We start from the raw sequence: 15,935 nt of genomic DNA on the forward strand, positions 1-15,935 counted from the left end.
CTGGGTAGACAGGGCCATGCTGATCCTCTGGGAGGGGTGGCACCATGACCTGGTATCCTCCAGGGAGATTTGTCTTTCTTCTCTGGTATATAATCTGATTTTCTGGAGACAGAGTTCATCTCTGTCTGTTGTTAGGGCCTGTGACTTGACAGTGGAATTCTAAGAGAGCTTGAAAGCCAAGTCTAGTGCCAGGCTATGGAGGCTGCTTCTTTGGGCCAAGCTGGGAAAGGAAGTCAACTCTATATCTCCATTCCTCAACTCCTCAAGCAAAGAGGGCTCCTCTTCTGAAGCTCATGTCCCATGTCTACCATCTTAAAGGTTCTTTGCCATTGTCCCCAGGGCACCCACACAGATACCCAGCTCCCAGCAGCCTCAGCATGAGACAGAATGCACTTTCTGTTTCCTCAGGACTTTCTCCTTGTCCACCAGCCCTCACCCATGCTTGTCAATTCTCACTACTGTACCACAGATTGCCACTTCTCCAGCCCTCTCAGACTCCCACCAAACAAAAGCTATTCTGTAACTGTAACCACAGTCTCTGGCCCCCTCTAGTCTCTTGCATCATCTCTTCGTCTCCACTTCCCTTGATTGTCTCTGCAGCTGGACTTCTAGCTTGACCCCTTCAGTGTTCTCTCCAGGATACCTCAACTACCACAACCTCATCTCTTCATCTCTGTTGCATTGCCCAATCCCAAGATGGTGAAACGTCTGCAGCCCTTGATCCAGAAGAGCAGGAAAACCACACAGTAATGTGAGGCACCCCATAGCCATAGTCCATGATTTCAGGGGGGATCTAAAGCTTTTACCTATTTTCCTTTGGGTAGGTTCCTTCACATTTAAAGGGCAGCATCTCAAATTTCTCTCAAACACACTATCAATTGTTTGACCATCTATTAGCATGTCCTAACTTCCTACTCAACTAAGGATATACAATACCCTCAACTTCTCACTCAGGCATCATCTTCATACTTAGCTTGTCTGTATCTCTTTCTATGTCTGAGAGAGCAAATGGTCCTCTGGAGGAACCTAGAGCTACCCCTGCTTTTCCCAGATTATCTGGCTGCAGGGGTCCCAATCTTCCAAACCTCTGGCTGTCCTCACACATCTCCCCAAGAAGGTGCACCAATGGTTTCCCATTCATAAAAAGCACTCCCTCCCTGGGCGCCCTTTTGTTTTTACCTACATTCAAATGGCTCAAAGTGTCCCCGGTTCACTTCCTCATCTGCCAATTAGTCCTCAATCTACTACAAGCTGGATTCTACCCCACTGATCACTTCCCCAAACAGAGAAACACTGAATATGTGTTCTTCATGCCACAGCTAAAAGCAGAACAAGCTACTAGTGGAAGACAGGTCAGGGTCTAGGATGTGGTGAGGCAGGCTGAGATCACTGCTGGCCTTGGAAGGGGAATACTGGAGTGAGTGTGTGCATGTGCATGCTCATGTGGAAATCAGGCAGTGCTGCACAGCTTCCTGTCTATCACCCTGCTGTGATACCTACTTCCTCCCACCCTGCCCCGTCAGCTGCCATAAGGCAGGAACCATGAGTAAATTCCGATGAATAGGGCCACATTTCCCCAATCCAAAATTGAGACACAAGGTCTGATGATAAGCAGAACATATGGATTCAGGACCATCCTTAAGAAAAGCTGGGTATGCTCATCATCTTACATCAGAGAATAGAGATCATGGCACTGCATCTGCCTGGATTCTGAATCAATCAGTTATGGTGGGGACTGGATTGCACCTCAGCCTCCATGGCTTCCAAAGCCTTGCCTGATGGGCTTCTATAGATTTATTACAAGCAGAGGAATAAGACATGTCAAGGAGACATCTGAAGCTGGCTATCACCTTCCTCCGGGTGGCCGGGTAGAAGATGGAGCATGGACTCAGTCATCTCCCCAGCTCTGAGCAGCTCAGATGTGCCCACATCAGCCATGAGTTCTTCAAACACCCTACTGTAACAGAGGCAGTGGCCTCCTGGGTTTCATGAGCTCAGCCTGTAAGTAACAGCACATGTTGGAAGCACAGTCTATCTCTCTTATTTTTAAGGCACAAAGGAAAAGATGTGGTTGACAGAAGCCAGAGTTTGAACCTGACTATAACATGGGACTCACTGACAGGCTTGGAGAGTTATACAGCATAGGGTCTCCGCTTCCTCATACTGGGGCTGACAGCTTTGTATAACCCTGCTGTAGCCCATCTACAATGACGAGCAAATGCCATTCCAGGTCTTTTCCTCTCTGTCCTGAAACCCCAGCATCAGCATCACCATTTCCTGAGGATAACAATGCTATGGAATGTTATCTCAAGGGGAATTCCGGCTTGGAGAGTTATACGGCATAGGGTCTCCACTTCCTCATACTGGGGCTGACGGCTTTGTATAACCCTGCTGTAGCCCATCTACAATGACGAGCAAATGCCATTCCAGGTCTTTTCCTCTCTGTCCTGAAACCCCAGCATCAGCATCACCATTTCCTGAGGATAACAATGCTATGGAATGTTATCTCAAGGGGAATTCTGATGTAGAGGACTCAGTGTTACTGCTTCTTTATAAAGGGAGGCTGTGTGCAGCAAGAGCAAGCTCTAGTGGGAAGCAAAGAAGCCCTATTTCTGAGGCTAGCTCCTTTGCAGGAACAAAACACTCCTCACTTCCAAGGAACATCCTAAGAAACAGGACATCCAAGATAGGGTCCCATGTGCATAAGAAGAAATGATCTATGCTTTGCTGTTGAAGCTTGTATCTTGTTTTGATTAGAAACCCCAAGGTCATTAGTGATAAAAATTTCTCATCTTCTCTCTACTCCTTCAGTCAAAGCTGAAGTGTGGAAACAGATGAACCTGTTCCTAGGGAGGAAAGTTTATGAGATGGTCAAACATTTACTATAGGCTTGGAGATCCTGGCAATCCCTGGAAAGTAACAAGGCATGTATCCATCCTGCATTTGTAAAGAAAAGTGCTCAATTCACAGCTACAACCATTTTGGTGTGGATAAAAAGAACCCAACGCAACTGCAAGGGAAAAAGCAGACAGCCAGTCCAGTGGGAGTGTGGACATCACTCTTTTCAAAACTGCTCCAAACAAACATGGCTGCCTGTCCAAACATGAAGCATGGATAAAGGCAGCTATCACATGTCACAAGTTTCCAAGTTCGTCAACAACCAAGAATCAGGAAGGCTAGGAGGTCTGGGTGACAGGGGCCCATCAAGGAAGACCTTTCCATAAGAAGATGGTACAGACAGGAAGCATGACGAGAAAGGACTGGAATAACCTGCACCTTCCCCTCAGCATTGCTAAGTTTCCCATAATACCTTAAACAGAAGAAACCCTGAAACAGAAGAAACCAAGGGACTCAGAAGCCATGGAGCTGGTTTGCCTTATTTTGTTTGCATGCTACATTTAGAATACTATCAGCATTGGGGACCCAAAATCCTTTCTTCAACGTACACTACACCAAGGCCAGCCCCACAGAGCCAGCTAAAGATGTTCACATAGTCAATAGCACAGTTTGAGGGCCTTGAAACCAAGTTTTATGCTCTGTATCCAGTATAGGCTACCACATTTCTTGTATTTTTCCTTATTTTTTAGTAGAAAAAGAGGATTCATACTGATAATTTTTTTATAAACAAATTCTAAGTTTCTCTCTTAAAAAAGAATCCACTAAAATTGGTAGTCATTGTTTAACTTAAAAGGCAAACAGGATTAAGAACTAGTTGCTCAACTTCTTTATTTTCTAGATTTTTTTTTTTGAGACAGGGTCTTGCCATGTATGTCAGGTTGACCTTGAACTTGTCATCCTCTTGCCTCAAGCTCTCAGGCGCTGAAATTTTCAGGCATGTGCCACCGTGCCAGGCTTGGGATAATCAGGATGGCTAATAGCTACCTGCCACTAGGCCAAATACTGGCACAAAACAAGGCATAAAGAAGAGGGTCAAAGCACCAGCAATGGCTTGTTCAACGACAAGCAACACTAAGTCCCTCCACATGCCAGTCAGGTGACTGCTGGCTACTGGTTTAAGAAAGGTAAAATAAACTCACCTTGAAAATTTACTTGGACCTTCACCATCTTCATCATCGAAGTCCATTCTGAAAAGTCAAGGTCACAAGTGAGCACTGGTTATAAGTTTCAGAACACTGCAAATGGGAACATGAGCTGTGGAAACAAAGGGATCTTCAGCGATCAGATCGCTAGCCAATTCCTCTAACCTTTGGCAGTGCTAAGCAGTATCTACAGTTTCAAGACAAAAAGAAATACAAACAAAAGGTCTCCAGTATGCACTGTTAATTCTATGGTCAGGATGCTCAGGTGCCAACTTGTCCCCCTAGAATGCTTCATAGGTTACTAACAGATTGCTCAGGCCGTGTTGGAAACATCTATATTTCTATTTCCCACCATCTTTGGGGTCAGTGGTCTCCTTCACATCATGTATTCCACATTAACTCTTCTTTTTTTCCTCCTTTTTATTTTACAGTATGTTGCTCAGGAGGAGTTAATACAAGAAGTTTGAAGGGTGATGTAAAGATACCAAGGAAACATGAACATGCCTGGGTATACTGCTTGGGACTTGGTGGGTCTCAATGAACCTCGGCACAAAGGTCATTTGAGGCCATGGTTCTGTAATACCCAGGACCAAACAAGTGGCTGTAGGAGGGAATGATTATTTGCAATTGAAATCATTCAAGTTGGCTGTCTGCTTGTTGAAGTTCACCAAATCATTCTTCTGGTCCCTCCTTCACTGGGCCTCTCCATATAAACACTAAACAATGATTCGATGGATTCTTGTTTGACTAAAATCCCAAAAGCTCCTTCTTAAAAATCCAAGTTCTCCAATGTCAGTGAACTCTAGCCAGGAAGATGTTAGGACAGAGGAGGCTTAACTGGCACTGAGCGTACCCAGAGTATCTGAGAAAGCAAATGAGACATCCAGGATGAGTGGGGCTCCTGTGTGGGGTTTCTGCAGACACTTCACTGTCCTGTTTATTCTTAGTGGGCCTAAAGGATTGGCTAGAGCACTGTTCCCATGATCCAAGCAGAGGAAGCCCAGCTGCCTGGGAGCTAGGTCTTAGGAACTCCGTGTTTGAAGAGCTCATTATGAGAGTGGAGCGTGCTGGGCTACGCAGTGAGACCCAGTCTCAAAAAACAAACAGCCAGGCGTGGTGGCACACACCCTTAGTCCCAGCACATGAGAGGCAAAGGTAGGTGAATCTCTGTGAGATTGTGGTCAGCCTGGTCTACATAGCAAGTTCCAGGCCAGCTGGGGCTATAGGGAGACCCTGTCACAAAAAACAAAACAAACAACAACAAAAACAAACAACAGAAACAATTTTAAATTTAAAAACTAAAACAAGCAAATTTAAGAAAACAAAGAATGGAGTGTGTGCACAACAAGACCACAGTTAAAGATTCCAGAGCTGTCGATCCCTCACAGGAAGGGTAACTCTCAGTCCCTAGGTTCTCATGGCCTAGCTAAAAGTTGATCTAGGAAACACATAGGCCACTCAGGCCACAACAAAGCATCCAAGTCACAGAAAAAGAGCCATCCTTGTACACGATCCTTGAGAGGGTCCCCAATGAGGTACATGGTAACTTCCAGGCTTTGCAGTAAGTTTGGGGACCTAGGAAGGAAGGGAGGGAGGGAGGGCAGTTTTCACATGTTTTTGTCCTGTTTTGAGTATGGTGCAGCCAGAGCTCTCATCTGACATGATTTTGCTCGGAATCGTCTGATGGGATCCCCCACCTACTTGGATCCACGGTCCTTAGAAGCCAGCTGTCCTCATATTAAGAATAAGAGATAGGAAAGATGGTGGTTGTGAAAACAGAAATGCCTCTGTGCAAAGAGACGGGAAGGTGGGCAAGAAGATAGAGGAACAGAGAGAATAGGTAAAAGAATAGGTAAAAGACATACCACCAGTGGAGAGTTGCCCCCTCCCCCAGCATTATTAGGGAAATTAAGTGATAGGCATTGGCTGTAGAGTTGTCTATGAGACAAGTGGAGCTGAAAGCAAGAATTCTAACTGAGGCAAATTCAACAATATTCCTCATAACTACTAAGCTATCATCTCACATTTCTGGAAATTATATGTGGGAAAGAACCACCAAAAATTTAAGTGAGGTGGGTAGTCTGCAAAGCCACAGAGCCACACTGCCACCTAGTGCTTTTAAAGGGAAAGAGCAGATTTTTCTGCCCACAGAATTTCAGTGTTTCAGTTTTCAAATTCCAAAGGACTTATGTAAGTATTTATCGAAACCTCAAATGGGTGTGAGATGCTCAGTTATCTTTAAAATACCATTCAGCTAATGCTGATATCAAGCATTCTTTTTGAAAACCTTTCTATTATACATATTTATTCACGGGGTGTGCGTGCTTGCATGTGGAGGTAGAGAACAACCGGAGGAAGTTGGCTTTCTCCTTGGCTATCCACCACTGAGTCCTGAGTATCTAATTTAGGTAGTCAGGCTTGGTAGCCAGTGCCTTTGCCCTTTGAGCCATCTTGATGGCCTTTGATAGGATTGGATCAACTGACTAGTCAGGCTCTAACTCCAGAGCCTGTGGGTCTTTAGAATATTTAGTGTAACTAAAGATGGGAATTCTTGGGATCTAGGACTTCAGTGCTGAAATTTAATCTTAAACAAAGGCTGGTTATCCTCATTTTAATAGATAGTTTTTCTTTACAGGATCCCCCATAGAACAGATACATGGGCAACTGATCTGTGTAGTAAAGGGTTCCAGTTTAGCCAGGTTAGTTGGGGCCCAGGCAAACAGAAGGTATAAGAAAAGGATGGCCTCTGGACCTGGAGTTTACTGAAATCTACTGGGAACTTGGAGCCAGGATTTGTCTATGAAAAATGAAAGACCAAGAAACTGTACCTTCCACCTGAGCGTGCATGCAATCACACACACGCAGCATGGAGTGAAACTGTGCCTCCCATCTGTGAGTGTGTATGAAATCACATACATGCAGCAAGCAGGTTCAAGTGGGACCAGGCTAGGAGATAAATCAGGACCCCACATGATTGTTCAAGTTCTTATATCAATCACCCTGTCCCAAACAGTCTCACTGGCTCCTCAACAACACACCACACACACACACACACACACACACACTGGTGCCCCCAGTGACACAAAAGACCTCAAAGCAACACTTGCCCAGATGGTGCCTTTGAGCCTCTGCCACCATGTTCAACTGTCTGCTTTAGATACAACTACAATAAGCTGTGCTTATTTCTTCTGCTATAAAAGTATAAGTAAATCATCCTTTATTTTATGTCTTTTATGTTTCTCTATTATACCGAGACATCTGGACAATAAAAGAGAAATCAAAATACTTTTAAGCCATATTGTATTTACTTAAACAAACTCAGCATGGTGAGTGGGTGATACAAGAGTCTTCAAACGGTGAGTTGAAAGCCCACTTGACCCCACTTTCCTGTCAATGAGCCTGGATAAAAAAGGGATGGGCATTTCTGAGCATGCCCTTAGTGAAGAGTGAGTTAAGAAAATCTCCCTGAAGGTTTTAAGAAGAATGGCGCAGTATCAGATAGGAGTCAGCACACAGCATTCGCTTCTGCTCTAATCAGCAAAGAGAAGAGGACAAGCCAGTGGGAGTGTTCCAACTGGCTGCACAGGAGCAATCCTGGGCTAGCTGACAGGTCCCTGAACAGAGCAAAGTGTCAGTGTCAGAAAATGCTCTCCCTTCAGAGCTCAGACTTGATGACTGTTGCTAGAGCAGAACTTCATGTTTCACCAGAGAAACATCTACTTACAAAAGTATGTCTTTTTCTTTTTCTTTTTCTTTTTTTGGTCTTTTTGAGACAGGGTCTCCCTGTAGCCCCAGCTGGCCTGGATTCACCATGGAGACCAGGCTGGCCTCCAATTCACAGAGATCTGCCTGCCTCTGCCTCCCAAGTGCTGGGATTAAAGGTGTGTGCCAGCTTACTATGTAGCCAAGGCTGGCCTTGAACTTTGAAACTTCCTGCCTCAGCCTTCTGAGTACTGGGGTTTTCCCTCAATGACTGTGTTACAGAAGCCCAGCTCTGAGCTGCAAAGGGGGCTGATACATCCCTGCCCGCCCCTGCCTGCAGCCTCCACCCTGCATCCCCAGTGGCTAGCTTTGAAGTGAGCACAGCTTTTCCCTTCACTTATCACTGCTGCTTTCCCCGCTAGAGTTAGAAGGACTGAGTTTGCCCTGCTGGAGCCTGTCCCCCTCACTGAACTTAGAGAGGTCAGAACAAGAATGTATGTCAGGTGACTCGCCTCAGCTCATTTCTCCCACACATGTGGAGCCACTTTGGAAAGAATCTGAAACTTCTGAACCTTCACCTTGTGTCCTAGCTGCCAGGAGGCCTCATGAGACTCTGACGGTGAAGGCTGGCCATGAAGTGAGAAGAGAACCCAGTCAGGAAGGACCCACAGCACTGTACCAGGCAAATGACCAGGAGCATCCTCAGCCCTCAAGGGGTCAGTTCTACTTGTCTGTGAAGCACTAGAGCAGGATGCATGAGTATCCTATCTGGCACACTGCCCTCTGTGAGAATGACCATCAGGTCAGAGACAGAAGACCTGGCAAGGATTGAGGGAGGGGTGCATTGGGGAGGTCAAGTTCGAGCTAATCTTCCTCATCGTCTTCCACTTCCCTCTCTCTGAGTCTCTCCATGTCCCACAATCTTAGACAGAAGGAGCAGTTAGAATCAGCAGTCGATGCCAGTCATGGTGTAAGGCCCTGAAGGAGCTATCTGCCTTTTAAAAAGTTCTATTTTTATTCATGTGTCTATGTGTGTGTTTGTGCACATGTGTGTGCATGCACCCATGGAGTCCAGAAGATGGTGTCAGATCCCCTGGAGCTGGAGTTACAGGTGGTTGCGAGCCACCTGACATAAGTGCTGGGAAGTCCTCTGGAAGGGCAGTGAGGGCTGCTAACTATGGAGCCATCTCTCCAGCTGCACAATCTGCCTTTTGATGTATGCAGCTTTCCCCAGTGTCCTTTGCTCTCAGCTCAGTATCTCATGGTGGAAGGGATGATTATCAGGGTGTGTCACAGCAGCAGGGGCCTTGACAGAAGAATTTCATCAGAACATATAAAAATGCAGATGCAAGGATTACTATGGAAACAGCTCTGCAAAAAATGGATGTTGCCTGGCTCAGACCCAGAAGGAATCCAAGTCATGGAGGCTTCTTCCTGCCATATGTCAGGGAGAAGGGACAGGCAGGCATACGGACCCTAAGAAGGAGGGAAAGGTGGACAGGCTCCCTGGGGAAGGTCCAGTTCACTGTTCTGCCCTTCCAGGGACTCAGTCTCACCCTTGGGCAGGGTGTCAGAGGCCACTGCCCACCCTCCTTCATCTCTGCTTCCTCTCTTTTTTATAAATTAAAAAAATTATGTATGTAAGTACAACACATGCATGCAATGTCCATGGAGGCCAGAAGAGGGCTTTGGATCCCCTGGAACTGGAGGTACAGATGACTGTTGGCTGCTGCCTTATGGATGCTGGGAACCCAACCTAGGTCCTGGAAGAGCAGCCAGTGCTCTTAATCACTGAGCTACCTCTACAGTCCCATCCACTTACTTTCTTGATGGTGTTTCCTCAGTAGAGAGCAGAACTGAACACTAAGCTCAGTCTCACTCTACCCAGTCTGCTATGTATGTTGTATGTGCGTGTGTGCGTGTGTGTGTGTGTGTGTGTGTGTGTGTGTGTGTGTGTGTGTAACATTACAGAAAAAGGGACAACTGTGAGGAAGTTTTCAGACATGGTATTAAATCCTTGATCAAATCACCCAGGGTACAATGCAGAAAGTAGGGTCTGCATGCCAGGGTCTGGGCTCTGTAGATAAAGACAGAGTGCCATCTGGGGTCATACCAGCCAGACCCTGCAGAAGCAGAAATTCACAGTTCCTCCCACCCTCATCTGAGGATAGGGAGAACTCCTGGGTTTGCCACACTGAGATGGGCCAAAGATCTTCACTTGGACTTGGGACCAACGGAGCATTCATTACAGAGTCCCGGCTTGGTCTCTACTGAAAAACAGATGTGGACATCAATGGGATTTCTTTCTGAATAATGTGAGTTAGGACATAAACATCTGAAATAATCTTGATTCTTTTTATAAGTTGGCAAGTTGGTATTTCAACAGTATACACATTCTTTCAGCCAGACTGCAGAGTTTAGGCCAGTTAGCAAGAAAGTCTGGTTCTAATGACAGGCTGCTATGCAGGCAGACACTCCAGAGGCAAACTGCAGTCTTTACCAGAAGTTATCACAGGAATTCCAGTCTAGGCACCACCACTAGCTGTTGCAGTTCTGTGGTGCCCACTGAGAATATGCTGGCAGTGGCGAATAGAAGACAGCTGCCTCAGAGAGTGCCTGATCAAGGGGAGGCTGGCCTCACTACTGAGCTGGGTTCCTCAGCCCTTTGGATTTTTGCAGTGACTATGCAACTCTCAGACCCTCCTCCAGAGGCCACAGTATACAACAGCACTTTTCATAAGCTGACATTACAATACTGCACCTTTTCATCTTAGCCCTACTCCATCCCAGATCCTGGTATGCACCTCTCCCTGCCTCTGTGTGGTTTAAGAATCTCAGGAGACTCTCAGGCACAAAATGCTGGACCATTTCATCATGGGCCTGGCCTGCAGGTTTTGGGTTGTGGGAAGTGTGTTCATTTCTCACTGGATAGGTGCAATCTTCGGGGAGCATGTATGATCAGAAACGGAACAACTTCGTAAGACACCTTGCCTAATAAATACTTCAGTGAAAATGAAATGGATCAGTGGTACAAGGGTTGAGCAATATACCGAGTTGGAAAATGCCAGTTTTATTTTTCCTGCAAGACTTTGGTTGGTTTGGCTTGGAGTTCTGGGTGTAGATGCTAACATCAATCGGCATGGGTAGATTCAGGTTTTGGTTCCAACTGCTCAAGGGCGATGGTTTTCGTGGCCTATTAGAACCAGTATAACCAACAGAATTTAGGTCTGTTCTCTTAATTATCTAAGCAACATCTGCTGCAGCTGCCCAGCCTTCAAGAGGTGCTGGATCCTGGCCAGGAGAATTTCTGTATATCACTAGGAAACACTCGGAGGAAAGGCTAGAGAGCTCTGGGGTAGATCATTTGCAGCTCCTGGGGCCTGAATCATCAAATGTGGCTTGAATGCTCAGGTGGTTAAGGGTGAGATTCCTCCCTTAGAAAAGCCAGCCTGAGTCAGGGTCTAGCAGGATCCCACAGCATTCTCTCACTACAAGGACAAGCAAATAGAAGTCTCCAGCTGGGTGCCAGGACCCAGAACACTTAGAAGCAAATCATGTGCGTATTTAAGAGCCTTGCAAAATCTAAACAGGATGCAAACTGCTGAGGTTTTACCCTCCAGGAGGGAGGAAAAAAAAAACCCAATACTTTCCCAACAGGTCAAGAGCATTGTTCAACATGCACTAATCCAGTTCCTTGAAACGCTGGGGCTGCTTACCCGGAACGTCGCTTTCCTCCTCGGGCAGGCATGGCCCCTGCCATCCTCACCTGTCCAGTGGCTGCCATGGGGGCAACAGGTAAGGTCACTGATCCAGGTATGTCTGAAGCCATTTCTAGAAGTCAACAGAAACCAAAGGTTTCATCAAGGACAGAAAAAAACAGTAACAAACAAGAAAGCTGTCACATAGTCCCAAAGCACCCACAAAGGAGGGGAGCCCAAGGACCCAGTGCTGTGGCCACTTTGCTCACCACCAGTCATGTGCTTCAGCTCTCTGAGCTCCATCTCTCACCTCTGGGCACTGCTTCCCAACTTAATTGTTCGATCAAAGGTTAAGAATGAGCATAGTTTTGCAACTTTCCAAAGGAATTCCTGTCTCCAGGTCACCTGGAGGCAGGCAGAATATCTAGGGATCATGGCAACAGAGAGAGCTTGAGGGACAGCCACAGCTAACACCAACCAAATACCTAGAATGGGGCAAGGTTCCAAGAGTCATTTGTTCTGTGGTAGCACCTAATGACATCTGCCTTTACCCACAAAGTGATGCTGGTCTCCACATTTAGTATGGACTCAGAAGCCCCAACTGTCAGTTCCTTGCTTAATCTCTGTGCATGGTGGTGACAATGAAGTCTGAGGCATTGAAAACTTCCTATCTAGGGGTTGAAGAGATGGCTCGATGGTTAAGAGCACTGGCTGCTCTTGCAGAATACCCGAGTTCAGTTCCTAGCACCTACATAGTGGCTAAAAACTGCCTGTAACTCTAGTTCCAGGGGATCTGATGTCATCTTCTGGCCTCCACGGGCATTGTACACATGTGGTGCACTTATATACATTCAGGCAAAGCACTCATACACATAAAACATAAAACTAGGTAAATTTTTTGAAAAAGAAAACCTCCTGTTTATGGTGGTGTTGCCCAAGCTGAGGCATCCAGCTATGCATAACCACTGTTTCAGGAACAAATACTCGTTTAAAGAAAGAAGATTTCACACCAGTATTTTTTCTTTGCATCAATGTTAATATTATTTCTAATGAGCCAGACACTCTTGGAAGCTCCTAAAACTGTGTTAACTGTCCTTGATTTCAAAGAAATCACACTGTCAAACAGTTTCTCCTTCCCATGCTCTGTGTGTCGGTGCCCGTACTCAATCCATTTCATGAACAGCTTCACTGATTCTGCTTCTTGTTCCTGGGGATGGTTTCTACTGTGTTCACTTTCTTAGCTCAGTCATTTCTGGTGCAGAAGGAACACAGCAGTCTATAAAGACATATTTCAAAAAGACAACTGAGGATAAAAACAGGCACCAGGACCTCTGAGTAGAAAAGAAATGGCCAGTGAAGTTGTCAGTGCCCCCTTGCTGTGGTTACTGCTCTATTTTACTCTGCGGAAACTAGGGAGTCATGTGACCATTGTCCCACAAGGATGTCCAAAGACCCTGTGTTAATAAACACATTTGAAGGTCAGTTTGAACCACCGAACTCAAAACTCTTGAGGAAGAATTTGACAGTACCAATAAAAATCTTAAACCAGGCCCTCTGTTTTATTCACAAAGTTTTGAGGACTGCAGGTCTTGCTTTGTCTTTTAAGTAATGCATGCATCAGAAAGTACACAGGGAAAATCCTTCCCTAGGGAGATTACTGGGTTTGTGAGTGCTAGGCAGCATGAACAACGATACCCTCAACAATCCTTAGCGTCATCGGCTTCTGATAAGACATTTACACACTGTTCTGAAATGGAGGCTGAAACTTGTGGCTTCTAATGAGTCCCAAAGCTGAAGGTCAAGGCTATGGTTAGAAGACACAAGGATGAACATGTACGTCACTGTGTTCTAAAATAAGTTTTCCACAGTAGCCAGCCCTTCACATTCTCCAGAATAAAGGGCTCCCAGGGGAAGTAGCTAAAACTGAGCTCTGATACCCTTTATCAGAGACAACACTGTCCACTAAAATCACACTGAGAATTCTTATATAAAGAAGGTGGTCTAAGTAATCCAGCAGATTGTGGAAATTTTAAAATTTATTTCCTGTTAAGTTAGTGCTCCATACATTTGTTTTTAAAAGCATTTTAAAGCCAACCACCTCACCCTGCCTGTGAGGAAAGGAAACAGCAGAGTGGAACTGATCTCGTCCATCATCTGGAAACTTTTGAAAGGCCCACAGCTTCTCTGGACCAGTCACCTTCAACTCAGAGGGAGAAGGGTGTGGCGACTGAAAGGCAATGTCTAGTGAGGCAAAATGGTGGCCAGGAAGTGTATTTTAGAAAAAAAAATTGTCAACTACTTTTGCGATCCAACTTGCAGAAAGTAAAACTCCCCAAAATCAAAACCCTGGCTGACAAAGTTGGGAAGGTAGTTTTGAAGGAAAGACTTTTACAGTGTGGACAGACTCTGGACAAGTGACTTTTACCTAACCTTGCAACCAAGGTTATAAAAGTTAACCTTATCTTAGCTTATTTATAATGTAGACAACTCGCTGAGTGTGCTCCTTCTGTGACCTAGGAATCAGGCTGTTTTTACATAACATCACTTTGATGTGGCTTCTAGTAGTAAACACCATACATTGCTGTCCTCAGACAGATTAAGACACAAGGTAAAAAGAGGTGAGATGGTTTGCACCTCTACTGTTGGCCAATAAACTTCCAACTTGCAGTCACCTCAGAATCTCTGCTCTCTGGCCTCTCCCTGTGGGTAAATTTCAGTTACAAATACCTGAAATTGGGATATGTGAAAGACCAAGTGGTTCTACAGTCAAAAGACTTGGTTTTAAATAGCAGCTCAGATACATGTTAGCTATCAGAATGACTGGGCCATTCTGGGTCATAGCACCATCTATGAAATGCTGAAAACATTCACCTTGTAAAGTCATTTTCAAAAATTAAGAACAATTTATGTAAAGAGCCTAACATAATGACTGGAAAAAAATTTAAACGATAATTAAAAGTATGTTCATAGTGATGGTAAACAGTTTAACTTGGTCCTTGTATTTAATTGGAATGACTTACTGGTTTAAAACAGATATCATTTCTGTTGTGATATCAAAGGAAATCTGTTCCTGTGTCTACTTTTCATAGTTTAGTTAAGAAATGGATATTCCATTTTATGGAATGCCATGCAGGTAACCAAAGTAGTATTTACTAGATACTAAATAAAACAATCGAAAGATACAATCCATAAGGCTAACATTCATGCTAAAGATTAAATGTACCAATGCTGATTTTTAGGAGACATCTTTAATAAATTCCAACAAAATAGAAAGCAGGTCTCCCTCCTCTGTCATCCCTGTTCACACCCACCAGTATGGTCTGCCGGTGCCTCCCCTGGAAAAGTAACCACCTGCTTCCCAAACCTGGAAACCATTTGACTGATGTACAAGCAGGCAAAGATCCCTAGATTCTTCTAGAAGGTGCTCCACAAAGGTCCCTGGCCAGATCTAAGCAAGGATCTCAAAGGTAGAGTATCAAACATAACAGAGATTCCCAAACCTTCACAGACAGTGTCACCCTGTGGAACAGTGTTGATTTGTTCCAGAGTTTCTAAACTTCCCTCTGAAATGAGAGAAAGGGAATGCTGACGACTGCATTGTACAGGAAGGAAACAACTCAGACACCATTGGATGACAGGGCAGTCGCTGCCATGGCCTGCAACTGGGGTCCATGAGACAGCCTTCCTGGAAGACAACTCAGCAGCATGAACGGAGACATTAAAGTGTCCAGGCCCCATAAGAGGGTCCAAGAAGGGGTATGTTCTGTGCTGGGGATCTGATCCCAGGGTCCTCAGGTTTGTATAGAAAGCACTTTACCAACTGCGTCATCTCCCTAACCTTACCATGTGCTATTTTAATGTTAGTTTAATGATGTGTTAACTGAATGAACACAAAGAGAATATTTCACAAAGAGAATGTTTCATGGGAAGACATAGTAGAGAGTGTCTACAGCCAAAGAACTTGAAGAGATGAATGCACAAGACAGAGGCAGAGGGAGGGTCCTTTCCAAAGGCATATCCAACGAAGGAACAGACTGGCTTAGTAACAAAGAGAGAATTTTGTCTAAGGCTTATACTGGGTACCATCTTCTTGGCACTATGTCACCTTTTTGTCATGAGCTTGACTTCCATCCACTCGTGAAGTGGATACAAAGGCATTCTCTATTGTACACAGGGGATCTCATCAGGGAGGCGCAGGTACCAGGTCACAGAGCTAGTGAATGGCTGAACCCACTCTATTTTATTTATTTATTTTGCTTTTAAAAATATTTTATTAGCGGGGCTGAAGAGATGGCTCAGCAGTTAAGAACACTGTTCTTGCAGAAGACCCGGGTTTGAATCCCAGCACACACAACTGTCTGTAACTCTAGTTCCAGGGGATCCAACAGCCTCTTCTGTCCTCCACAGGCATTGCATGACACGGGTGCACTTCCCTACATGCAGGCAATGCATGCATACACATAAAATAAAAATAATATTTTAAAAAATATTTTAT

The 15,935-nt window shown here is 45.1% G+C and overlaps 1 protein-coding gene across 3 annotated transcripts in view; it reads right to left on the bottom strand.

Moving 5' to 3' along the window:
• Positions 1–15,935, bottom strand: part of Arnt2 (aryl hydrocarbon receptor nuclear translocator 2) — a 175,434-nt gene that overhangs the window by 117,447 nt on the left and 42,052 nt on the right. For all 3 annotated transcript variants that reach the window (XM_008853403.2, XM_008853404.3, XM_008853402.2), the window contains exons 2-3: positions 11,459–11,573; positions 4,038–4,085 (exon numbers count right to left, since the gene is read on the bottom strand). In XM_008853403.2, the coding sequence (XP_008851625.1) occupies positions 4,038–4,085; positions 11,459–11,573 (163 nt within the window). The remainder of the gene's footprint in view (positions 1–4,037; positions 4,086–11,458; positions 11,574–15,935) is intronic.

This window comes from Nannospalax galili, unplaced genomic scaffold (assembly GCF_000622305.1).
Source record: "Nannospalax galili isolate Female #2095 unplaced genomic scaffold, S.galili_v1.0 scaffold627, whole genome shotgun sequence".
In the NCBI taxonomy this organism is placed as follows: domain Eukaryota; kingdom Metazoa; phylum Chordata; class Mammalia; order Rodentia; family Spalacidae; genus Nannospalax; species Nannospalax galili.